Below are 26,023 nucleotides of genomic sequence, written 5' to 3'. Positions count from 1 at the left end.
GCCCCAGGGGTGTCCCACCCCACTATCTTGCCCCAGGACACCCTCCTGCCCCCAGGATCCCGGTCCCAGGGACATCTCCTGCCCCAGGGGTGTCTCACCCCACCCTCCTGCCCCAGGACACCCTCCTGCCCCAAGGATCCCGGTCCCAGGGACATCCTCCTGCCCCAGGGGTGTCCCACCCCACTACCCTGCCCCCGGGACACCCTCCTGCCCCAGGGGTGTCTCACCCCACTATCCTGCCCCAGGACACCCTCCTGCCCCCAGGATCCCGGTCCCAGGGACATCCTCCTGCCCCAGGGGTGTCCCACCCCACCACCCTGCCCCAGGACACCCTCCTGCCCCCAGGATCCCGGTCCCAGGGATGTCCTCCTGCCCCACCATCACACCTTGGGGACACCTCCTGCCCTGGGGACACCTCCTCGACCCCGAGTCCTCCCCACAGCTGGGCAGGACAGGGCACTGGTGCTCCTGGGGCCCCCCGATCCCCCCCGGCACCCTGGGGTGAGGGGGCTGAGCACCCCCCGCCTCCAGGAGAGGCCGGACACGGCAGCTCGGGGGCATCGGGGGCATCCTGTGACAGCAGGAGCAGAGCACAGGGGCCCATCCCTGTCCCCAGTGTCCCCAACCCAGGCAGGCCCCCCCCGTGTGCCCAGTTTGGGGGTCCCAGGCTGGCCCCCGAGGGGGAAGGGGGGGCCCAGACGGTGCTTTCTGCCCGGACCGTCCCCTCCGTCACGCGGCTCCTGCGGGACAGGGTGGAAGGTCCCGGTGGCACCAGTGCCCTGTGCCAGGCGTGGGGACATCGACATCATCATCATCATCATCATCGTCACCGTCACCGTCCGGCCGCGGGCACCGGGATGGACCGTCCTGGGACCAGGCTGGGACAGGGCAGAGCAGAGGGCATGGAGCAGCACCAAGGGGGAAGGGGGTCAGGCTGGAGCCCCCCCGACACCCCCCCGTGTCACCCCCTGCCCAGGGGGGTCCCCGAGAGAGGGGTCACCCCCCGTGTGACCCGGCCCGGGGGGGCTGAGTCAGCCCTGGGGCTCCAGCACAGAATCATCGCCCCGAGCACGAGGCCCTGACGTGGCCGTGTGTGACTGGGGGCACTGGGGGCACTGGGGGCACCGGGGGCAGGGCAAAAAGGGGGGGAAAAGGGGGTTTTGGGGGGGAAAAACGGGTGGGCAGGGGTTTAGGGGGGCAAATGGGGGGGACAAGCAGAGTTTGGGGGGTCAAACTTGGAGAGGGGACAGGGTTTGGGGGACAAATGGGGGGGACATGGGTTTGGGGGGGCCAAAGTGGGGGGATGGATGTGAGTTATGGGGGACCAAAGCAGGGGGGGCACAGGGGTTGTAGGGGGGTCAAATCAGGGGGATGGGGATTTAGGGGGAGAAAGGAGGGGATGAGGATTGGGGGGGGGCAAATCCAGGGGAGTCAAATGGGGGTTTGGGGGGGCCAAAGCGGGGGAGGATGGAGGCTTAGGGGGCCAAACTGAGGGAACAGGGGTTTTGGGGGCCACAGTCCTCTGAGGGGGGGGACAGAGAGAGGCAGAAATGAGACAAAGCTTTGAAAAAGGGGAAAAAAAAAATCTCTTGTAAAAATCTCTGCTGCCCAGAATTCCCGGGATGAGGAATCCGGGATTGGGACACATCCCGAGGGGGGTTTGGATCCTGCCCCCCCCCCCGAGTGATTGTTCAATAAAATCCCCCCCCAGGGACAAACAATGCAGTTCCCAAAGGGGGGTGAAGGGCCAAAGCTGTGTCCCACCCCTGTCAGCCCCTCCCAAGGGATTTGGGCTGCTCCAGCTGCTTTTCTTCTCCCAGGAGTTGGAAAAGCGGGGAGGGGGGGGGGTGTTTACACTCGAGTCATCCACAAAAGCTCCGGGAAATGGGAATTTTCCTCCTCCTCCTCCTCCTCCTCTGGCAGCTCAAGGGGGAGGGCCCAGGATGTGACTGGGGAGGAGGATCTTGCTGGGAGAAAAGTCCCTGGATCACAGGACAGGGGTGGGTCACAGGATGGCTCCAAGTGGGATGTTCCCACTTTTCCGCAGATAAATTTGGAATAAAAAACCCCAAAAAACAAAACCAAAAAAAATAAGCCTAAAGCTTTCAAATCTTACTTTTCCAACAAAAGGAGAGGGAAAAGCAAAGCTTCCTGCTCCACTCACAGGAGGAATCTCTGGGCTGGTGACACAAAGGTTTCACACTTCCCTCCGTGGATGTTATCCAGGAATTACAGCTCTGGAATCAGCTCTTGTGGGGGTGGAATCTCCCCCTTCCCTGCCCCAAACCAGCAGAGAGGGGACACTCACAACCACCCTGGGGGTCCCCAGAGCCCCCTCCCAACATGCAGGGAAAAGGGAGAGACACCCACATTCCATTGAAAACAAAACCAGGCTTCCAGGAAAACTTGGAATTCTTCCCCTGCGCTGCTGCTGTGCCAAGTTTCCTTCCAAGTCCAACTCAGCAATGAATTTTCCTGCTGGAATTGAAGCAAGAGGGAATCAAACTGTTCTTCCAGCCCCTGAGGAGAGCAGGATTGGTCACAAGTTGGTTTGTTTGTTTTTGTTTTGTTTTTTTTTTTTTCCCCACAGAAAAAGCCAGAAGATTCCAAGTCAAGGTTTAAAAATTAAAAATTTTATATATATTTATATATATATATATATATAAAAAAAAAAATCACTCTGTTCCCTACTTTTCCAGCTCTCCTCTTACAGTTTGTGGTTTGGCAACAGGATCATCCCATGGCAGGAATTCTTCCTTAAGGAGACGGTGAGTGAGCAAATGTAGTGAAAATACACAGTTCCTCAGCAATTCCCTGATGAAATCCAGGGATTCTCCTACGTCCAGACGACAACAAGGAACTCCTCTCCATGGGATAAAATTCCATGGACAGCGTGGGGCAGGTTTCTTCCCCCAAAAAACCTGTTGAGACATCAATTTGTGGCAGCACAGAACCCCACCAGCTGGAAAATTGATGCATCCAGAAGAAAGCTACATGGATAATATTTTTATGGCTCGTTAATTATCCCGGGATAACGGGGGGGGGGAGGGGGGTTATGGGTCACACTGACTTCATTGCACAGTTCACAGGAGAGGGAAGATCCCAAACAAACCGTGGGAATCTCCACGTGGAGCACCCTGGGCTGGAGACGTGGTAACAACCCTCCAAGACCAGCCAAAATCCCTCCAAAAAGGAGGAAAACGCCGGCTCAGGACGGGGATTCTTACTCAAGCATCCTCCAGGATTGTATTGACAGGGAGAACGCTTGGAAGAGCTTCTCCCAAATACTTAAAAATCTCAAGAGTTTTGTGTTTGATAGAAAAAAAAAGTCACGGCAGAGAGTGAAATCAAACCAGTCACAGCCACCTTAAAAAGCGTGGAAGGGCTGTCTGAGATCCAGCCAGGAATCCCTCCCACGGAAATCCACTTGGGAGCGGCTCTGGGAACACGGGGGCCTTCGGTCTCGTGGCACTCAGGTCCTGGAGCTTCCAGAACAATCCCCCAGGGAGGAGGTGTCCAAACCACACCATCCTCCTCCTCCTCCTCCTCCTCCACGGCCACCCATCCTCGGAGCTCCCCTTCCAGAGGGTGGGAAGAGTTTGGACAGTTCTTGGAGAGAAAGACTCGGCTGTTTTCCTTTACACGTGGATATTGTAGAGCTTTAGGGTGTCTCCCCTAAGGCTTGTTTTACTCGGAAAAAGAAGGGAATATGTTCAACTCTGGGAATTCTTCGTTGTTGTAGTTGGGCCCTTGGTCTCCCAGCATGGTCAGCATGTCCTGAGAGGAGGAGACAAGGACAGAGTCAGGATCTGCACGGGAATATCAGGGAATATCAGGCACCAAACCAAGCCTCAAGTGGTGCCCGGGAGGTCTGGATTGGAAATTCGGGACAATTTCTCCATGGAAAGCATGGCTGGGCATTGGAACAGGCTGCCCAGGGATGTGGGAGAGTTGCTGCCCCTGGGACTGTCCAAAAATATGTGGCTGTGGCACTTGGGGACACAGTTTAGTGGTGGCCTTGGCACTGCTGGGGGAACAGTTGGACTTGATCTCAGGGGCTTTTCCAACCTCAACAATTCCATGATTCCATGATCATGTTGGCAATTTACTCGTGGGTTTGCTGGAGCAGGTACTGAGGACCAAGATGGTCCTTTTCCCAAGGGAACACAGGGTCTGTGCCCAGGGCAAATTTAAGGAGCAGCAAATTTAAGGGATAATCGGCGACTCCTGGGAAAGGAATTCTCAGGAATTATCTTAATTTTATTGGATTGGGGCTTTTCTTCTGTTATCAATTAGAACCAGAAGGGTTAATCCAACTGGAATTTCACACTGATCCTGCAACAGACCGAGACACAAAGCCAAGTCCTGCCCTCTCCACTTCCACCTCCATCAGGTTATCCCGAAGCTTGGGACCTCCCCAGTTGATCTGAACCAGAGGGACAAGCTCCAGGTGGACCCCACCGGATTTGGGAGGTTAAAAAGCCCCATCTTACTGGGAAGACCTCAGGCTGGCTGGGCTGGGGCTGCTGCACGTGCTGCTCCCCGGATCCGGGGCCGTGGTGCTGCCCTTGCCACTGGGGCCACATTCCCACGGCGTCGGCGGCGCGGGGCTGGAACGGGGCCGGGGTCTGCGCTGCCTCCGTGCCTGCTGGACACACAACACAGTCAGGGCAGCGCTCCTGGGCTTCTCCAGGAGCACTGTGTGGCACTGGGAAGGGCACAGCTCTGGGTGGTGCCCCGGGAGGGTCACCCTACAGGAATTCCTGCCGTGGGTTTGTTGCCACGGGGCAGAACAAAGGGACGCCCAGAGGGGGTTTGTTTCCTCCCAGTCAGCCTTGACACGGTTCAAAATTCATCTGCTGGGACGATCCCAGATCCTCCTGAGCTGGAAGGGATCCACAAGGATCACTGAGCCCAGCTCTGTGGTTGGAGGGGGATTAAGAGTGACCAGTCAAAGGAGGGATCCAGCTCTGCTCTCCACATTTGGGAGCTCCCCCAAACCCCCCCAAAACCCCCTGGAGAGCACATCCCAGCCCAGCTGTACCCACGGGGTGCCCCCAGCTCCCTCAGCCACACTCACTGAAGCCGGAGCCACGGCCGGCCAGGGCCGGGTACGGCGCCGCGGTGGGAGAGGCCGTGGATCCCGGGGCCGTCATGGAGCTGAAGGAGGACGGGGTGCCCTGGAATGTCCCCATGCCGAAGGAGGGCGGCCGAGTCTTCACCGGCTGCGACGCCACTTGCTGTGAGAGAGGAAGAACACGGGAGAGGAGGAGGAGGAGGGATGGATCTCCCCCGGCCCTCGGCTCGGCAGCGAGTCGCCGGAGTAGCCCCAGAGGAGGAAGCCCACGGACACGCGGCGCCGGGAGCGGGATGATCCCCCACGGAGAGCGGGGTCTGAAGGCAGCGGGGACCCTGCAGCTGAGGGCTCGGGCTGTGCTACCTGGGGTGTGAACACCGGGCGTGTCCCTGCAGCCCACGTGGTCCCGCTGACCTGAGCTGGGCTGGAGTGCCGGGAAATCTGGGATAAGATCCGGCCGGCGGGGGACGGCTGCTGCTGGATGATGTTCACTGGAGGCACCATGCTGCTGCTCCTGGGGGAGGAGAGGAGTCTGAGCCCGGGGAAGAGCGTTGCAGGAGGGAGAGGCGCTAAATCTGTCTGCCTGAGTTACTGGGGGAGGGAAATGAGCCCAACTGGGGGGGTAACTCTGCCCATCAGGCCGCCCTGGGAAGGGTGGAAGTGTTCCAAGAACGTGTGGATGCGGCACCTGGGACAGGGGTTAGTGCTGAACTGGGCAGTAACAGTTGGACTGGATGATCTCAGAGGGCTTTTCCACCCTAAATGATTCCATGATTCTATACTGGGACACTACTGGGAGGAGCTGCTGGGTGGAGCTGGGTGTCCTGGGCAAGGCTGCCCTCACCCAGCCCAGGTCCTGGGCACGCCCAGGAGGCACAGGGATGCAACAGAGGGAATGGAGGTGGGAAGTGGGAAGGCGAAGCCTCACCTGAAGTTCTCCTGGGGCCGTGCAGCAGTGAAGGTGTTTCCCTGGGAGAAGAGGGGTGGGTTGGCTGGCACGGTGCTGGCAGGGAGGGCCTTGCTCTGGTCTGCAGAGAGAGCACGAGACATTCTGGGGCTGGCAACAGGGAACCAGCTGGAAGAGACGTGTCCCTGGGAAGGAGGACTCCTTTGCTCCTTCTCCAGACACAACTCCAGATGATTTTCTTAACCCCTGTTTAATTTGATTTCCCCTCCACTTTCTAATAAACCTGCATGAAGGTTCCCTGGGGTTGGAGCATCCAGTACAGCCTGGGAAGAGGCAGGAAGGAGGTGCTCAGGGCAGGCAGGAGGAGCAGCCCAGGAGAGCCCTGCTCACCCACCTGTGCTGATCCCGGTGAAGATCTCCCCGAAGCGTGGGTCCCTCTCCTGGCTGAACAGGCTCTCTGCCTTCTCCAGGGGCTTGCTGTGCTCTGGGCCTGCAGCACTCACGGGCTGCACAGGGACCTGGAGCAGGGACAGGGACCTGTCACTCCTCAGCACAGCGGGAATCAGCACGGAGAAGGGCTGAGGGCCGGGCTGCGCTCGGGATTCCGGTGTTTTATTGGGATAACGTGGCCAGTCAGGGCTGGCACAGCAGGGCAGGCTGCCCAGAGAAGCTGTGGATCCCTGGAAACGCTCAAGGCCGGGCTGGACAGGGCTTGGAGCAACCAGGGAGGTGTCCCTGCCCACGGCAGGAGGTGGAACCGGATGATATTTAAGGTCCTTCCCAACCCACCCCATCCCATGACTCTACAATTCCACATGATAAATACTGGGATCAAGCAGCAGATCCAGCAACACCCAAGGGCAGAAACACCCTCCCCTCAGACCCACCTGAACCTCGTGCCAGCACCTTTAAACCCCCAAAGAACAGAACAGGACAGGAAAAGAGCAGGACAACGAGCAGGACAACAAACCCCTCCTCTGGGGAGGACTCACCTGGGAGTGCTCATACCCAGCCAGGCTCTCCCTTCCCGGGCCCACTTCCAGCTCTGCCTGGGGGGGCTGCTGCTGCCTAAAATAGAAAGAGTCTGTAACAGGAGAACACAGCCTGCCAGAGAGAATTCCCAAGGGATCAGCTCCGTGTGGTCATGCCAGGGGTTCATCAGCCTGGAGTTCCCGGCTGCACAGAGGGGGATTTGGGGATGGAGGGGGGTGTGACAGCAGGGTAGAAATGGGAAAAGGAGCTGAGCACCTCCTGACCTTGAGGGCAGTGGGGCTGTGCCCATGTCCAGGGGGAGGCTGACGCTCTGCCCCAGCTGGGGCCTCGGCAGAGAGTTTGCCAGGGCAGGCCGGGACTCCTGGCTCGAGTTCCTTCAAAGCAAACACAGGGAGAAAAAAAAAGAAAAGGTTCAAAAAAAATCCCAGCTGGAAGCAAAGTTGGGTTCTGGGTGTGGCTGCCTGGGGCAAGACGTAAACCCCTGTCTGAGGGAAGGATCTTTTCCCTGGAAGGAGGTGCCGTGCAATGGGATGCTCCAGAGGTGGGGGCTGTGCCTCCCACGCTCAGTCCCTGAGCAATTAAAAACGTGCACCAGGAGCGTGGCTGGACCTGCAGCATCCCTAAAGCACAAGCAAAGGCTGTGGGAACCTCCAAACCCTTGAAGTTTAGCTCTGTCAGACACTCAGAGACCACCAGTAGTTTCAGGTTTTAAGCCCAAAACGTGGAGCAAGTTCTTTATGCTCTTCTGTGAACTGTGAGAACCCAGTGAAATGCTTAAATCCCACCATAAATTAACAAAAATCCAGCGTTTTCTGGGTCTCTTTTGGAAGCTGCTGCTTCAGCAGCCCCTGATCTTGAAGATGAAGCAGCACATGCAACCTGGAGAGCTGCCCCTGAACAAAACACCCCTCAAACACAACCAGGCACAGACACTGCTGCTCCACAGGGACTTTGGGAGGTGCATTATGGATGTGGGAATGGCTGTGTGTGGAATGAAGGAGTTCAAAGGGGCAGCTCTGACATGGGGCCTGCAGCAGATTCCTGGGTTTCCCTTTCCCAAGCAATCCAGCCTCCTGTTTGCCTGCTGGAGACTCCAGTGGCTGCCCCTGCCAGGGCTGCAGCTCCACATCACACACACAGGCACGAATTCTGGGGCTCTGCTGCTCTTGTGTAAGAGGCCTGGAGCTCCCTCACGGGAAGAGAGAGCAGCTCCCACCATTCCCAAAGGATATGTAACCTCCTGGACTGTCACAGCAATCCAAGAGCCACATTCTGAGGCAGATTTCACTGGCTTCAGGCACTGCTGGAGCTGAATTTTGGCAGCTTGTTAAGCCACACAACAGGACAGCCAAAGACACTTCAATTCCTGCACTTTCTAAGTCCTCCAGTGCCTGGCACAGCCCAGGAAACGGGAGCTCGAGGGACTTGGGAACTTCTCCAGGGTTGTGCAAAGCGGTGGGAAGTTTGGAGAGGGGGAGAGGCCAAGGCTCCCACGGTTATCCTGGGATGGGAGCCCCCCCAGGCAGGTCATCTTTCCATGCACATACTTGACGTTGGTGTTGGTGCAGATGATGTACTCGATCTCGTCTGAGTAGGGGTTCTGGAAGGTGAAGGAGCTGGTTCTCATCCAGAGCCATTCCCGGTTTTTGGATCGGAAGCGGAACATGACTGACAGAACCTGGCCTTTTAACTTCACCACCTGAAAAAAAAAACCCCAGGAATTCCAGGAGTAGCACCTGACCAAGGGTGTTGAGGAGCAACCTGAGCAAGAGCCACCCCCCGAAACCCCCGCGATGGCCCTTTGCCTCAAACCTGGCACATCTCAGCCTTCCCAAACTAAATGGCACCATTCCCTCAGGACACCTTGATTCCCAAAGGATACAGGAGGGGAATCTAAAAATCCCCTTTTTGGCTTCACTCCTCCTATGCCTTTGCACTGGTGGGATGTATGAAAAAGCCTCCAAGAAATGGAACACATGCTGTCGCCTCCGATTCCAACGGTTTGGAGCAATGGATATGAGCAGCTGGTTTTTGGAGTCATGAAAGCACAGGGGCAGCCTTACCTGCCCTGCCACCAGTCCAAGGCCCTCAGAAATAACAGGGCAAGAAAACCACCTCCATTTCGGGTTCTGCAGCACTGGGCTGGGCCCTAGAGATGAACCAGGGTTTCAGCCACAGGAGCACAGCAAGTCAAGCAGGCCCTTGGGAGCCACATCCCTGGCCCTAAAGGCAGCCTGGACCAGCAGCCAGAGCAGGGATTCAGGAGTTAAGACATCAGATGCTTCTGGTTTGTTCTGTATTTAACTACATGACTTGATCTGTTTGCAAAGGAGAATTATCTAAGGTTTATTTTTCCTCTCGGTTTTCCAGTTAATTTTTTGCTGTTTTGCAAGCACCGAGGCATTCCAGTCTGAATTCCAACCTCAGCCCCAGTCTGAATTCCAACCTCAGTCCCAGTCTGAATTCCAACCTCAGTCCCAATCTGAATTCCAACCTCAGTCCCAACCTGAGTCCCACCCTGCATGCAAAGGGTAGCTCCAATGTTTTTTACCTGCTGAAAGCTGTCCCGTAAAAGCTGTTGGTCTTCTGGATGGCAGAAATCCACAATGTCTTTCCCCAAAAGTTCCTGATTTTCAGGGAATCGTGAGAGAGATCGAGTCAGTTCATCTGGCAGGCAGATTCCACAATTAATCCTGCTTTGGACAGGTAGTTCCTGCTCCTTCCCCCCCAGATCCCCATTACACAACCCAAGCACAGGGCCTGGCGTGCTGTTTCTTGAAGAGAAGCCCGACAGCTGTTGATTAATGTTTGATCTTTAACTCAATTTAAGGCAAAAAAGGCTTTAATTGACATTTGACATAATCCAGAGCCACCCAGCCTTCCCACGATCAAAGGGCTCGGAAAAACACATGGCAAAGCAACTGGTGGAGAAGAAACACGTCTGGGTTAAGCCCTGGGTGTGGCTGAGCAGCTCTGTGTGAAAGCAGAGCCGAGATGTGGAAGGAGAAGAAAGTCTGAGGAGCAGTTTTGGGTCACAGAGCCCCTCGGGGCGCTCACCTGGGGCTGGTAGCCAACGGTGGCCACGCACCGGTGGTCGATGAAGGTGAAGATGCCCTCGGTGTTGTGCCTGGAGATGAACTCTGTGGGCTGGCACACGTTGTTCATGTCTGTGCAGTTGGGAGAGCTGGTCACCTGGCAGGGGGACACGGGCAGCGTTGGCAATGCCAGCCCCGCGCCGGGCTCTGTGGCCACCAGGGAATGTTTTCACGCGGAACAGTCCCAATCTGGGGGCTTCCAGGACAAGGAGATGCTGGAGGAGGTGAAGGGGACACTCACCTGGAGCCTGCCAATGGCCACCAGGCAAAACTTGCTGCCCTGGCCGGCGTCGGGGTCGTCGTCAGGCAGGGAAACACCTGGGAAGGGGGGGCCAAAAATTCCAGCAGGGTTAATGCAGGAAGAACTGCTCATTTCACAGGAAACAGACCTCAAAACACCTCTCCACCCCTCCTTGTAACTCAATATCCTTCCCCACCAAGGGATTTGGAACATTAAGGTGTCTCCCCCTCCCTCTTATCACCAGAAGGGTTCAAAATCTCTAAATTTCAGACAGTTTAATATTATTTCCACCCTCTACAGACAGAGATCTCTGATGCTGCGCTTGCAAAAATCAGTTCAATCTTCAAATAAAAGCGACAGATAACGTTTGCAAAACGTCTCCTGGCACGTTCAGCTCCTGGAATTGGCAACTTTGGGCCACTTTCAGTGCTTTTAAAAGCAGCCCCCCCTGAACACCTGAGGTGAGCCCTCACCTGCTGGGGGCCAGGCTTTGATGTAGCCAGTGCAGTGCACCACGACGTAGTGAGGTTCTCCATCCTTTGCTGCACCTAAGCCATTCCTTGGGAGAGACAAACAGGTTGTGCTGCGGGTTCAAGTGGGGCAAGGTGAAGCAAAAGCAGGGGGTTTTTGTATTACTTATGTATGTGTTATTTATATAAATCTGTTATTTGTACTACAGGTGTTATTTACCTGCAGCGATTCCTCATGAAGCTGAGACGGTTCACAGCCACTGGATCCACGGAGCTGTTGCCACACCTGCACCAGGGGTAGGAAAAGGAGGGCAAAGGATTTATCTTTCATGGGCAACACGAAAATAATCTTGGGTATCTTGAAGAAGAGGAAGGTTCATCCCCTACCAAGGGGGAAGAACGTCTGAATTTCCATCACACAAAGCCCTCACGCTGAAGAATTCAAGGGAGGTGACGCGGGGGGGCCAAAACTAATTATTACTTTAAACTGGATCTTGCACAACAGGGCAAAGAAATACCTCAAGAACTTGGCTGTATGGGAAGCTCAGCCACGTTCTATCATTTTACATCAAAACCAGCCAAAAAAAGCTGAAATAAAAGCGTGGAGGGGCCAGGGAGCGAGTTCAGCTGGAGGCTCAGAGATTCCCCCAGGGAATTGCTTCCCACCTCATGCGGCAGATGAAGGATCTCCGCGAGCCCATGCACATCCTCATGGACTGCTGGCCCTCCTTCTTCACAGTGCCCGTCTTCAGGTCCAGGATCCGACCTAGGAAAGGGAGGAACAAGGGGATGCTGCTGCACTGGGAGTCCTTCCCCCGGCACAGGTGTGGCTCCAGGAATCGAAGTGGGAGGCTGGCAGGGCACGAGTGTCTCCGTGTGGTACCTTTAGATGCATTCTCGGGGGGGGCTGCGGCATCCTTGGTAGAAAGGCACCAGGGTTTGGTTCCTTCTACAAAGGGAAGGGTTTAATCCGAGTCCTCCCGGGCTCTGCCCGCTCCCAGCCCTGCGCTGCCCCCGGGGGGCTGTACCTGTGAGGGCGTTCTCGGAGGTGGAGAGCTGCTCCCTCAGCTTGCCCACGTCGTCCGGGTGCACCTGGTCGTACAAGGTGCTGCCGAACCACTCGGACTGCGGCTGGTTCAGGACGGGGGTCACGGAGTCGGACACGTAGACCACCCGCCCCGTCTCGCAGGACACGATGAACAGGAAGCCGTCGGCTGCCTCCAGGATCAGGTGTTTGAGCTCCTGTGGACACACGGACACCCCTCAGCTCCACGGCCAAACCCCCGCCCTGGGTTTTGCCCGTTCCCGCCCCGCCATAGTTTCACTTTCCCCTCTGAGTGCTGTATTTCCCAGCATCAAGCCAAGAAGGCTTCAGGGAGGCCTCACTGTGGCCTTCCAGGACCTTAAGGGGGCGATGGTTTGTACGCTGCCAGAGGGCAGGGTTAGGTGGGATTTCGGGAAGGAATTCTTCCCTGTGAGGGTGGCGAGGCCCTGGCACAGGTCACCCAGAGAAGCCCCCTCACCCCTGGAAGTGTTCAGGGCCAGGTTGGAGCAACCTGGTGCAGTGGGACGGGCTCTGAGGTCCCTCCCAACCCGCCCCCTTCCACGGCTCCGTGCCCAGCCCTGACCTGGTCGGTGAGGAAGGAGGGTTTGTAGGTGCCGTCCGTGGAGGTGTTGCCGGTGCCGCGCAGGGACTTCATGTGGGACACGGCCATGCGCAGGATGGTCAGCTTGTCCGGCTTGCGGGCCAGGGCGCTGCACGTGGGCACCATGTCCGACAGCTCCGTGATGTAGGCGGTCATCTTGTTCCTCCTCCTGCGCTCGATCTCGCTGTGGTTCTCCCTGCAGGAGCCCCGGGGGGGGGACGGGGGGACACAAGAGGAGGAGGAGGAGGATGAAGTCACTGTGGGAAGGCTGGCACGGGTGCCACACACGGAGATGCACCGCCGGGTTAGCAGGAAGGAAGGCTCACATGCTGGGCGTGCACAGGGAGCGGGGACGAGGGCGAGGGGAGAGGCTACACCTGGACCTTCTGGGCTGAGGACCTTGCTCGGAGTCACAGCGGCTCCCCGGGACCAGCAGCAGCTGGTTTGGCTTCCCACTCCACTCCACAGCGTGCAGGAAGCCAAAGGGATTCCTCCTCTGCTCTCAGCAGTGCAGGTGAGGGGGACTGAGCCCCACCGTCCATCCCAGGATGGAGGAGATCCCTGAGATCCCCTCCACCATCACCCCTCGCACACCCAGAGCTCGGCTGCAGCTAAAACTGGGGCAACTGCTCTTCTGGGCAACCCGGGCTAGCGGGAGGTGTCCCAGACCATGGCAGGGGGTGGGACTGGAGGAGCTTTAAGGCCCCTTCCAACCCAAACCATTCCAGGATTCTGAGGAACCTCCATCAGCTGAGTCTCATCTCGTGGTGCTTTGGGGAAGACACTTCCCTCTTACACCGAGAGCCTTTCACAGAATCCCAGGAGGGAAATTTGAGAGCAGGTCACACCTGATTTCTGCACAGATCAACCCGGGCAGCCCACGGGCCAGGCAACAACAACCTCTAAAGAGACACCACGGCGATTCCTGCCCCCTCAAAGAGGTTCTTGGCACCCCTTTGGCTCACAGGGCGCAGCCCCCATCAACCCCACAGACCAGAACCTGCTTCTTTTTATCCAGAGCACGTCAATTAACTGGGTTCCTAAGGTGGGTGTTCCAAAACAGAGCTCAAGAGCCAGGTTTCCTGTACAGGAGGATGGATCGGGTGCAAGGAGGCACACGGTGGGAAGTGAAATGAGATGGAGGTGTTGGAAGGAACAAGGACAGGCAGGTGAATAAAGAGGATAAATACAAAAATGGAGCGTTTCTCACTACCAGGTGTGTGTAAACACTCAGTGGCCTCCCCTCTAATTCCTTCAGTGACCTCACCTTTGAGGTGTCCCTGCCAGGAGCGAGATGAGCTTTAAGGTCCCTTCCAACCCAAACCATTCCATGGCTCTGTGAGATATTCTTCAGTAGAGGCTCCTGGGAACAATCCCTTGGCAAGCTTTGCTGCTTCCCTGTATTCCCAGGCCTCACCTCCATGGCTTGCTGATCTCCCAAGGCACACTGCAGCCACCAGAGGCTGCCTGGGGGGGCAGGTTTGGGTTCAAACACAGCCAGAGGGCAACAAACTGCCCAAAACTGGGGCATTCTCAGCACCCAGGATGGACTCTTTAGTCCTGGGCTTTGCTTCAGAACAAGTCTGGGGTGGAACAATATCAAAGAGCGACAGGTCCCTGAACTAACACCCCTTTTTGTGCCTGTTCCCTGAGTCCAACAGCATTCCTGGGACACAAAACCTTTCCCAGGTGAGCCCTCGATGCAGGATGAGGGAAGCTGTGTTTAGCACAGGTGGGAAAGCAAGAGCCCAACCCTGGGGCCTTTGGCAAATAGATCCTTCTGTGCATTCCCTAAAAACACTCTCCCAAGGATGAGATGTGCCTTTCCTAAACGCCTTTCCCCTCCTAATTTCAATTCCACAGCAGTTTCCAGGAGTCTGTTAAGTCCTCTGCAGCAGATGAGGGAAGAAGGGGAGGGGAAAAAAAAAAGAGAAGGGATGCCTAGAGAGACATTAAGGAAAGGAAAACTCTGCTTGTCCATGCTGGAAATCTCCATTCTCCTACCTGGCAAGTCTCTCCTTATCCGCTGAACTCTGCTCATCATCAGACCTAAAAATAAAATCAGCCAGCTAAGCTAAAAATGGAAAAAAAGTTGAAAGAAATGGAAAAATAAAAATGGAAAGATGGACTAGGAAACCCAGCCTAGGGACAGGTCTGTTTTGCAGAGGAGCAGTTCCATAAAATAAAACAGTCATTAGTTTGCAATACTCCACATTTAATTGGTGCCTGATGTGTGTTGGAGTTTTAAGACATTTACTGAGTTCTAATTTGCTCACCAGTTTCTAATATTAGAAATATTCTACTCTCTCTAACGTATTTCTAACTTGCTTGGCTTCAGAATGACTCAAACCACTTAAAAAAGCTGGAGAATCCCAGCTTGGAATTCCCTGTAGCCCTTTGCAGGGAACAGCAGGGCAGAGACCCCCAATTTAGGCACTGCTGGGGCACCTCCAGTGCTGGGGGCAGCTCAGGGCAAGACAGACACTGAGGGGCTGGAGCGTGTCCAGAGAAGGGAACAGAGCTGGGGAAGGGGCTGGAGCACCAGGAGAAGGGTCTGGAGAACTCCTGAGGGAGCTCAGCCTGGAGAAAAGGAGGCTCAGGAGGGACCTTCTCACTCTGGAACTCCCTGGAAGGAGGCTGGAGCCGGAGGTGGTTCGGGATCTTCTCCCAGATAGCAACAGGACGAGAGGAAACGGCCTCAGGTTGTGCCAGGGGAGGTTTAGGTTGGATGTCAGAGCTACTGTCAGACACCAAAAAGGCATCAAGAGCCAAAACATTCCCTACAATCTCCAGGGAAACTCCCAATTTGTAAAGCTTCTGCCCAATTCCCCATAAAGCACACAACCCCAGGAAACCCTGTTCGAGGACAACTTGTAACTAAGCAGGAAACTTGTATCTCTGCGAGTTCCTGGAGCAGGAGAAAAGAGGGAGAGTCCGAGGCCAGAGCTGAAAGGAACGGTGCAAAAGAGCAATGTCACTTCATCACACTCCATGAACTGTCCAAAACCATCAAGGAAAACGTGTGGATCCTCTGGAGCACCCTCAGGGGGAGACGATCCAACGGCCAGTGAGAAAGGTGCTGCAGGATCTCTCCTGAATCAAAGGGGTTTGGGCACAAAAAGCTTCCAAACCAGCAAGTCCTTACCTGGCAAATCTCTCTTTATCGTTTGGCATCGGGTCATCGTCACATCTAGGAGAAGGGGAGAGGGTAAAGGGTTTACAATTCCTTCTTTCTCAAAAAAAATCGTGAAGAAAACAAGGTTTAATAAATCAAACAAAGAGGGCCTGGTGTTAAAAACTTGGCTGTGAGTGGGCAATGTTCAGTTGTCTCCTCCAAACCCCGTGGCTGAGCTCTGGGCATCCCCTCCATGGGGTTTTCCACCCCACATTCCTATCAGGGATGGGAGGGGATCACACTCAGCCCAATCCCATAAAAAGGAATATATTAAACTGCACTTGCAGGATGAAGGTCACCCAGATCAAGACCTTCATCCCAGGGGCTTCCATAGGTAAATCCTACATTCATCCTGGAGCCATCCCACAGCCCTCCTTAAAGCACTGGAACACGTGGAGTTCCAGTCTCATCACTCAATCCTAAACCACTTAATGAGGCTACAAATAAACGACCCAAGGCATTCCAGCTCTTCTGTGTTCCATATGGATCACGAGGAGATCCTTGCAGCCCCGCCAGCTCCCTGGGAATAAGGATGCCTCTGGAGCTGAAGCATCCTTACAACAGATGAGGGGGAGTTAACACGTGGCTGAGGCAGCAACAAAAGCTGCAGAGATGGGGGATTTCTGCTGACTGGGAGAAAGGGAAGAGTTGAAGGAAGTGGAGCCACTTCCCGCTGCTTCCAGGGAGGAAAAGCCACGGGAGCAGCAAGATCCTGCTCCAGGGAAAACACACAGACACCCCCAAGACCATAGGACAGAAACTTGTGGATGCCACGTTCTCCCTCACCTGAGGAATTTACTGTTCCCTTCTCCATCATCATCAAAGTCCAGCCTGAAAAACAAAAGGAAGAAGAACATTATTAACCCAGTGGTGTCTCCTTTAAGTTGCTTCTCTGTCTGTCCTTATGGATGCAGATGATTCCTGAAAGGAAGAATTAAGTACTCCCAAAATAATTAAGTGATCCTAACGTGAAACAACCCACAAAGCCTGGAAAGGGGTTTCCTTCAGGTGTCTATCAGAAACAGAGCAAGGAAAACCGGTTCCAAAGGAAGAAAAGTCGCTTGGAGCACCCACTGCATCCCAGCCTCCTGTTCCAAAAAGCTCTGGATCTCCTGGGAGCCATCCAGGCCGCTCAAGAGACCATCAAACAGAGCATTCCCAGCTCAAAAGCCTGCACTGGGTGCATTTAAAATAAAAAAAAAAAAACAGAAGAGGGTAAAACTTTCCTGGAGTTAAAGTTCAGTTGGTGCCTGTTTGCTCACACAGGGCCAAACCCCCAGCTCTGCCAAGCAGGAAGGATTTCCCACCTTTCCTTCTGGGATGGAAAACCGGGAATGCAGGGGAGCAGGGAGGGTGGGAGGAGCTGCAGGGGACTGGGAGCACCAGCAAATGGGGCTGAAGGAAAGAGTTTGAGTGACTGGGAAGGGCCGGGAACAGATTTTAGTTTGCTTAAAAAATTACGAGGCCGTTTCTCGTGCCAGGAATCTGGGAACAGCCACTCCAGCCCCTTTGAATCTGCAAAGGCATTTTCAGCAAACAAAAAGCCTCCCACAAGCACATTGTGGCTTCCCCACACCCCTCCCAGGGACGGCACAGCTGCAAAGGTTGGAGTAAGGCCCCAAAATCCAGATTCCCTGTTCCTCCACATCCTGCAGCAGCTGCTGTTGCTGCTGTTTCGCTCTCAATCCCTGCTGTGTGTTTGCTCCTCCTCCAAGGTGCAACTCAGCTTTCAATGCCTGTTTGAGATGGAATTTAACCTGCTATTTAAGGGGTGTATCTGGCCCAAAGGTATCACCACGCAGGAAAGGGCTGGATAAATCCCAGCCTTGGAGGAGCCAGGAGACTTCTCAGGACCAGCCACACTTCCCCCTCCCAGGGCTGACGGCTCTTCCCAGCCCAAAGCTTCTCCAAAAAGCCCCTTTTCCCCCAAAAGCACAGCCCTGAGCACACACTCACCCAGGTCTCCTCTTGCTGCCCCTCTGAGCCACGGCCCCTCCGGGCTGGGCTCCCGATCCGGGGGTCCCGGAGCCGACGGCTGCGCCCAGCGAGGAAACGTCCGATGCCATTTCTGAACAGGAGGGGGGAAAAAGAAAAAAACCAAACAGGGAAAAAATCAACCAGGATTTTGTCCAAGCCCCTCTGGCTCAGGGGAATACCCTCCCCACTAGAAGCAGCTGTGTGGCAGCATCTGCAGGGGCTGATTTGGGGCGAGGTGTGCCCGGGTCCTTCCGTGCGCTGCTCCGGGCGCGGAGCACACGCTGCTGCTGCTTCCCTGGGCTGGAACGCCGAGGCTGCCAAGCTGAAAGATGTGGAATCTTTTTTGGAGAGAGGAGGAGCCTGGTGGGAGCCCGTTCTCATCCCTGGCTGCACGAGCACGAAGCAGGGGAGGAGCTGAGCCGCGAGTTTCCCTCGCGACACCAACCTACAGAGGGTTTATTTTCCAATCCCAGACAAAGAATCACCCAAAACGCTCCAAAAGTGCCTCAAACCCGCCCTGGTTCAGCTGATCCCTTCTGGTCTGCACCAGTACAGACCAGTGGGCACCAGTGGCACCATCACCCGCCTGCCTGTGCTCTTGCACAGCTGCTGGGAGCACCCTGGATTGGTGGGAGGTGTCCCAGCCGTGGTCCAGGGGATCTCTCTAAGGTCCCTTCCACCCCAAACCAGTCTGAGGTTCCATGATTTCGTTTTCCTCTTTTTCCCTAACCCTGATTGTTCAGGATCACAGATCCTGAACGGATCACAGGCTCTGGAGCCGTTTCTCAGCCTGGCTTATGCTGAAACCACATCACAAGAGCTGCAACTCACGTCCCCCTGCACTAAATCAGATTATTCTGCACCACAGAAGGAGTTTTTAAATCCACTATAAACCACTTTCCCCCCGTTTCTGAAATAAGTCAGCTCTGTGCTTGCTTTAATGGTTGTGGGTTTGTGAATCTGCTGCTGAACTGCCCCAAAACGGTCACTCCAGCCCGAAAATCTCCACCACAACCTCTCAAGCGGAGCCTGAAGCAAAACCACTTGTGCTTTACCAAAGCAGAGAGGCCCCAAACCCACCCCAACGCCCCCAAAAACCCCAGGGCTGGGCTCCCAAACCCCAGCGAGCGGCACCGGGGGCAGCTCGGGCAGGGACCGGCCACAGCTGGGGGGACAAACTGAACACCTGAGGTTGGGTTTAAAGAACTCAGGAAAACACTGGGGGTTAAGCTGAGCTTCCCAAGTTTTTCCTCCAGCTCCCAGAGCCAGATTTGAGCCCGACACGGGTTTAATTTCGCTTCCAGAGCGGGATGATTTGCAGCTGGAAGTGGAATGGCACAAGTGTGGCCGGGCCTCGCAGCAAACACGCTCCCAAATTCCTGCTGTTTCTTCCCAAATCAGCTGGGTTTTACCCCATTCCCATTCCCAGCCCCTCTGCCTGCCCCGTTTGCTTCCCTCCAAGCAGCTGGTTTGATGAGGGAGTTTTTTCCCTGCCAATCCATAGGATTTCCCAGGGGTGGCTACGGTATGGGATAAGCATCCAGCTCAACACTTGGCAGCTGGAGGAGCCAACAACAACAATCCCAAGGAACAGCAGGAGCCAGCACACCCCATCCAACACCAACTCCAGCAATGGAACACCAGGATCCGCTGGAATTCCTGAATACAACTGGAGAACAAAGAACCAGGGGTGAAAACCCAACCCTGCCTCCTCTGCGCTTGATTTTGGGTTGCTTGGACGCCCCTGTGCCCCATCCCGTATTCCCAAGTGAAGTGCCAAGGTGGTATCCCAGGATTTTGTTTAACCAAACAGAGTTTCAAGTGGGAATAAAGCAGGTCAGGAGGGTTCTTCTCCTCAGCCCTGTTCAACACAAATGGAGCTCCTGGAGCAGGGCGGAAAATCCCTTTATGGAGGGGAAGGAATTTCCGCCCTGGGCGGGGGGAGGAAGTGACACCGGGTTGTTCCTCTGATCCCAACTCCCAAGGAATTGCTGTTTGCTTTTAGAGCCTTTGGCACTTCCAAGGAGCCCAGTGCCTGGATCAGCACCCCAGAGGAACCCCCTTCACCTCAGGCTTCAGCTTCCCACTGGGAGACATCCCCCTCTCCGGCACAAGGGGAAAACTGGGAAAGACCCTGAGATTTGGCAGCAGGAGCTGCCCCTGTTTTGCCATCAGTGTGGCTCCATCCCCCCAAAACCAGGGAGAACAGGGGCAGGGAGATGGCATGGGAAGAGCTCTGGCTTTTTCAGCCTTTGGAATCCCCGGGATGTGCACAGAAACACCGGGATTCCTCCCAAAGCCTTGTTTCCTCCCCAATCCCAACGAGCTCAGTGGGAATTCCTGGAGCAGCTGGTGGAGCTTCTCACTCCTCACAACTCCCTGGGAGAGGCTGGAGACAGGTGGGGGTCGGGATCTCCTCCCAGGGGAACAACAGGGGGAGAGGAAACGGGCCTCGAGTTGTACCTGGGGAGGGTCAGGTTGGAAATCAGGGAAAATTCCTTCCTGGAAAGGGTGGTCAGGCACTGGAATGGAAAAGGTGGAGCCACCACTCCTGGAGGTGTCCAAAAGGACACAACCCTTGGGAACAAGCAGTGCTGAGAGTCCCAGGAAGCCCCAGGTGGGTTTTTTCCAACGTCCTCGTGGGGTGTCTGTCCCAGCCCTTCCCAGAACCAATCCCTGTTTCCCTTCCCCACGTTTTCAATCTAATTAAGGCCAGAAGGGAAAGGTTTGTAAATCCCAAAGCCCTCCAGGCTCCTGGCCCAGCTCTCCTGGGAAAGGCTCTGCTGCAACCACTGGAATCTCCACAGGGGAAAAAAAAAAAACCCTCCAAAATGAATTTACAGCAAATCCTCCCAGCTGGGATTTACCAGAGGGGCTGCAGCAGCTTGGAAATGCAATTTTATTGTACAAAACACACCAAAACTGGGGCCTTTTGCTGCAGAAGCCTGGGGGGGAGGAACACACACAACAAGATTTGCTTTAAATTCAACCATTTGTGAAGTCCCCAAAGAGTCAGGAGCAGGTCTGGGAGCAGATAAAGCACATTAAAACTACTCTGCATTTCACTCACAACTACAAGGCTCTGATATTTCTGCTTTTATGGCTTTTTGCTTACAAAACATCTCAATTTCTGTGCCTCGGGTACATTAAACGGGTTTTTTTTAAGGAAGTAGGAGGTTTTTTGGGTTGTTTGAGCTTCCCAGGCGAGGCCAGCTCAGCACTTTCATCCCCAGGGGAACCTCCTCCGAGAAGAAATACAGAAATTAGGTAAAAAACCTGGAAAAGAACGTTTCTTCCATTGCTGAGTGGCTGAAATCGAGCTTCTGTAAAACCAAATGTTCCTGTGTTCACCCAGCCAGCACTAAACACCTCCTAATAATGCAAATTAACATTAAAACCTGTCAAATAAAGCAACTAAGGCAAGTAGTTGTATTTTTCAAGCCTTCCCCTGTCAGTGGAGGCTCTTTGCTTTTCACTCCCAGCCAGGAGATTTAAACACCCAAAAACTTGATCAAATTGACAAAACCAAAAGCTTTCAAACCCCCCCCTCTTTACGACTCAAGTGTCCTTTAGTCCAAAAACACAGTTAAACTGCCTTTTCTGACAACTTTGAGCACATAAATAAGTCCCAAGTTATTCTTCCAGCAACTTTTTGAGCACCCAAATAACTTCCAACTTCTTTCTGTGGTTCCTTTTCCCATCTTTCACCACAGCCCAGCTGGGCTGGGAAGACAATTCCGGGCATTTTGGGGCATTATCCAGCATTCACTGGAGCCCTGAAGTCTGGTTTTTAACATCATGGGAAAGAAGACCCAGATTATTTGTGAGAATCCTCCTTCAGAGTTTATTTTCCTAATAATCCCCATGTTTAGTGTGTAAAAGGGTTGAGCAAACTCTGGTCGCTCTGCCCAGGGTTATAAATATTAAACGCAGATGTTGAAAGTTCTTTCTGTTTTCCTCGAGAATTTGTTTAAAACATTTTTATTACGCAACAAATCACGAAACCCTGAGAGCACCACTTCCACAAATGCCTGGAAACACAGTTTAAAGCCACAGGTCTCTTCCTCCCTCCCTGGATTCTCAGAATCCTCACACACGAGCGACCCAACGTGTTTTCTCCACGTTTAAAGCCACAAAAACTTCTCATAATGTTAAAATAAAACCCCATAATCGTTCAGCAGGGTCATGGAATGCTCCTGGACAAACCTGAGTGTGTCCCATGAGCCACAAAGCACTAAGACAGAAGATCAAAACCCCCAGAAAACACAAATAAACTCGAATTTTGATCTTGGCCACCACGTTGTAAATCCAGTACAACTTCACAGATGCTGTACCATCCTGGAGGCAAACTCATTTCAGAACGATTCAGCCAAAAAGGTGATAAAATTACATACTCTGGGCTTTATTTGGCAAAAATCAGAGATGAGCAGCTTCCTGCACACAGGGAGTTACGGGGATGAACCCGAGGATTGATCTGGGGATCAGCCTCAAATCCGGGGATCCCAAATCCAGGGACCTCCAGCTCCAGGGACCCCAAATCCAGGGAGCTTCAGGGGCCCCAAATCCCTCAGCCCTCCCAAAGCTGTCTCAGGCCCCTGTCTGGGCCCCCCACGCCCCCCCCCCCCAGGGTCCCCCAGCCCTCCAGGACCCGCCGAGGGTCCTTCTTAGGGTCCCCTCAGGACCCCCCCACCCCGTCCCCAGCCCCTCAGGATCCCCCTCAGCCCCCTCAGGGCTCCGGGGCCTTCTCAGACCCCCTGAGACCCCCACGCACCCCTTCAGCTGCCCCTCGCCCCTCAGAGGCCCCCTTCACACCCCCTGAAACACCCCACTCATCCTGAGGCCCCCACGCCCCCCCTCAGCTGCCCCTCGCAGCCCCCTCTCACCCCTCAGACCCCCCCGAGACCCCCGCGCACCCCTGGAGACCCCCTGAGACCCCCCCCCACACTTCCTCAGCTCCCCCTCGCCCCCCAGAGCCCTCCTCACCTCCCTCTCACCCCTCAAGCGCCACGCAACCCTTGAGACCCCCTGAGACCCCCACGCAACCCTTCAGCTTCCCTTCGCCCCTCAGACCTCCACGGCCCCCCCACAGCCCCCCACGCACCCCCTCAGCCCCCCCTCATCTCCTCTTCGCCCCTCAGCCACCCCCGGCCGCTCACGGCCCCCGCGGTCCCCCCGGTCGTGCTCACCGGCGCCGGCGGCGGTGGCGGCCATGGCGGGGGTCGCGGACCGCCCCCTCCTCGCTCCGCTCCGCCGAACCAAGATGGCGGCGCAGGAAAACCTCCGCCGGCCTCGCAGCCCCACCGCCCCGGGGGCGGGGCCAGCGCCGCGCGGCGCTCCTATTGGTCCAGCAAGGGGTTGGGGGCGTGGCGAAGGAGGGACGCGGCGCTGCTATTGGTCGGAAGGTCAGGTTGGGTACGGGGCGAACGCGACGGCGCGGGCAGCGGGGCGGGGCGAGGGAGACAAGATCCCGCCCCTTTGGGGCGGGGTTTATGGAGGGCGGGTCCTTTGGGGCGTGGTCATTGTGAAGGGCGGGGTTTGTTTCGGTGACGTCACGGGACGGGGACTGGGATTGGGATTGGAATTAGGGTTGGGACTGGGGTGGGAATTAGTGTTTAGACTGGGATTAGGGTGTGGTGGGAACTGAGACTGGGATTAGGGTCGGGACTGGAGTTCAGGTTCAGTTTGGGATGGGGATTAAGGTTGGAATTGAGACTGGAGTTTAGGGTTTAGATTGGAATTAGGTTGGGGTGGGAACTGGGACTGGGATTGGGGTGGGGCAGGGAGTGAGGATTCAGACGACATGGAGTTTCGATCGGAACTGGGATGGGGACTGGAGCAGGATTTTGGGTCAGGACTGGGATTTGGGGGGCATCAACAGGACCCCAAAACTCATCCTTTGCTGAAAAACCTCTGGAAAGCCCCCCCGCCCAACCCGGGGACGCTCACGGGGCAACAAAATGTCACCGTCTTCCCAAAGGGACCATTTTTCCTCTTGGAGGGGGAAAACAGAGAAACCCAAGGGACATTTTCGGGTAATTTGGGTGTTTTGGGTCTTGTCATGAGACTGTTTTGCAAGAACCAAACAGGCAGCTCAGTTCAATGCATTTTCCAAGAGTTTTTCCCGGTTTATTCCAAAGTAAGACAAGAGCCAGCTCAAAATCCTCTCCCAGGCTGGGAAGACCTGGTTCTTGCTGTATTTTGGGATAAATCCTCCTCAGCACTTCCCAAACCACCCCGTGCCCCAAGGAAGACCTGAAATGGCCCCCGGAGCCTTGTCCTGATGGGAGAAGTGGGTGGGGGGTGGGAATTCAATCCTCTGGTTGCGTCTCCCGGGGACTGGGAGCGTCTGAAAGGTGATGCCGGCGCATTCCTGCAGAATTCATGAGGCTCTGGAGCCATCCCGGAGCCGGAGGGGCCGGCACAGGGACCCTGGGGAGGTAAGGACGGAGCTGTTCCGTGGGATGGGGGTCGGATCCAGGGGCTTCCCCCCTCCCTGAGACCCCCTGGAAAGAGGTTGGGGCCAGGTGGGCTCAGGATCTGCTCCCAGGGAACAACAGGATGAGAGGAAAAGCTCTCTAGCTGCTCCAGGCGAGGTTTAGGTTGGATACTTGGGAAAATTCCTCTGTGAAAAGGGTGGGATTTTCCAGCAGCGCCGGGCTGGATGATTGGAGGGGTCTTTTCCCACCTCAGCAATTCCACAATCCCATAATTTAGGCCCGTGGATTTGTTTGCCATCCTTGGTGCACCCAGGGCTGCTCCTGGCACACGTTTTGGCTTCACAAACACGTTAATAAATGAAATAAATATCTGTCTTTATTTAAATAAACATATGCATTTAAATAAAAACAAATATTTATGATAAATATTTTAATTACTGACTTATTGTAAAATTAAATTATAATACCAAATAATGCATTAGTAATAATATGTGTAATATCTTAAAATACGATTGCATTGTATTATATATATATAATATATATATTATATATATAAAGCATTAAAATATGTATGATATACTAGAATACATTATATGTAATAATATATAGACTCTATTGATTCATAATATAGCAATTATATAAATATTAAATAATATCGAATATTATAATATTAAATTATATCAACACCAGTTTTAATAAATATTTAAATAGATATCCATATTTATTTATCCAGATTCCTGGGACACACCTGAGGGTCCCTGGAGCCTGAGGACACACCTGAGGGTTCTTGGGACACACCTGGGGGTCCCTTCCAGCCAGGACACCCCCTCCTGAGGATCCCTGCATGGAGAGCCCCCCGGTGCCACCCGCCCTGGACGTGGACAAGGCCGTGGCCACGGCCTTCGTGGTGCTCCTGGGGCTCTTCCTCCTCGCCGTGACCGTGCGCTGTGCCCGGCTCGTGGTGGATCCCTACAGCGCCATCCCCACCTCCACCTGGGAGGAGGAGCCCATCAACTGACCCCCCAAACCCCCTGGGACCCCCAAACCCAGCCCCACCTCCACCTGGGAGGAGGAGCCCATCAACTGACCCCCCCAAACCCCCTGGGACCCCCAAATCCAGCCCCAGCCCCACCTGGGAGGGGGAGCCCATCAACTGACCCTCCTTGCACTCCCTGGGACCCCCAAACCCATCCCCACCTCCACCTGGGAGGAGGAGCCCATCAACTGACCCCCCCCAACCCTCTGGGACCCCCAACCCCATCCCCACCTCCACCTGGGAGGAGGAGCCCATCAACTGACCCCCCCAAACCCCTGGGACCCCCAAACCCATCCCCACCTGGGAGGAGGAGCCCATCAACTGACCCTCCTTAAACCCCCTGGGACCCCCAAACCCAGCCCCAGCCCCACCTGGGAGGAGGAGCCCATCAACTGACCCCCCCAAAACCCTGGGAACCCCAACCCCAGCCCCAGCCCCACCTGGGAGGAGGAGCCCATCAACTGACACCACCCCCAGACCCCCAAACCCATCCCCAGCCCTGCCTGGGAGGAGAAGCCCATCAACTGACCCTCCTTGCACTCCCTGGGACCCCCAAACCCATCCCCACCTCCACCTGGGAGGAGGAGCCCATCAACTGACCCTCCTGGGACCCCCAAACTCCACAGCACCCCCTCCCCACATGGTGCTCCAACAACCCCCCCAGCCCCACAGGACCCCCTGCCATCCCAAGGCCACCTGAAGCCAGACAAGGCCTAGAAAGCAGGTAGAGAGTTAAAATTAGAATATAGGTAGGTCAGAATACAGGCATAAACGAGAGCACAAAGGATGTACTGCCAGAACCTAGAGATAGAGATTAGGTGGCACCGTACACTAAAAGAATGAACACACACCTAACCTAAGTAAGATAAGGGGCGAAATGGGGCTTGAGTCCAAGAATCTTGCAAAATTCACCATGAAGTCGGCCAAAACCAAGAAAGTTGAAAAGTTCATGAAGATGATGGAGCCTGA

General features: G+C 55.1%; 2 protein-coding genes across 14 annotated transcripts; one reads left to right on the top strand and one right to left on the bottom strand.

The window, feature by feature from the left end:
* Window positions 1-321: 321 nt before the first annotated feature.
* ARNT (aryl hydrocarbon receptor nuclear translocator) lies at window positions 322-22,852 on the bottom strand. 13 transcript variants are annotated; one of them, XR_005565930.1, is made up of 24 exons: window positions 22,768-22,849; window positions 17,561-17,672; window positions 16,391-16,435; window positions 15,575-15,619; window positions 14,434-14,478; window positions 12,412-12,625; window positions 11,812-12,025; window positions 11,667-11,732; window positions 11,450-11,549; window positions 11,004-11,069; window positions 10,787-10,872; window positions 10,314-10,390; window positions 10,035-10,169; window positions 9,529-9,603; window positions 8,525-8,676; window positions 7,241-7,351; window positions 6,977-7,052; window positions 6,379-6,502; window positions 6,006-6,105; window positions 5,441-5,591; window positions 5,081-5,240; window positions 4,494-4,648; window positions 2,117-3,777; window positions 322-878 (listed from the first exon to the last, which is right to left on the bottom strand). XR_005565930.1 is itself a non-coding variant. In XM_039387719.1 (23 exons), the coding sequence occupies exons 1-23, from the start codon at window positions 22,790-22,792 to the stop codon at window positions 3,688-3,690; spliced, it is 2,415 nt and encodes an 804-aa protein (XP_039243653.1). In that variant the 5' UTR covers window positions 22,793-22,849; the 3' UTR covers window positions 1,359-3,687. The 13 variants fall into 13 exon arrangements, 9 of the variants coding, with proteins under 9 accessions (XP_039243653.1, XP_027583835.1, XP_027583838.1 ...); XR_005565931.1 differs by having other exon boundaries at window positions 2,165-3,777; XR_005565933.1 differs by having other exon boundaries at window positions 2,371-3,777.
* Window positions 22,853-24,841: 1,989 nt separating this feature from the next.
* CTXND2 (cortexin domain containing 2) lies at window positions 24,842-25,036 on the top strand. Its single transcript, XM_027728048.2, has one exon. It carries the CDS (start codon window positions 24,863-24,865, stop codon window positions 25,034-25,036), a length of 174 nt encoding a protein of 57 aa, XP_027583849.1. The 5' UTR covers window positions 24,842-24,862.
* Window positions 25,037-26,023: the final 987 nt, after the last annotated feature.

Source organism: Pipra filicauda, unplaced genomic scaffold, assembly GCF_003945595.2.
Source record: "Pipra filicauda isolate LSUMZ 115617 unplaced genomic scaffold, ASM394559v2 scaffold585_size263788_pilon, whole genome shotgun sequence".
NCBI lineage: Eukaryota > Metazoa > Chordata > Aves > Passeriformes > Pipridae > Pipra > Pipra filicauda.
The sequence above is the reverse complement of the archived record's forward strand: the minus strand, read 5'-3'. Positions and strand labels throughout refer to the sequence as shown.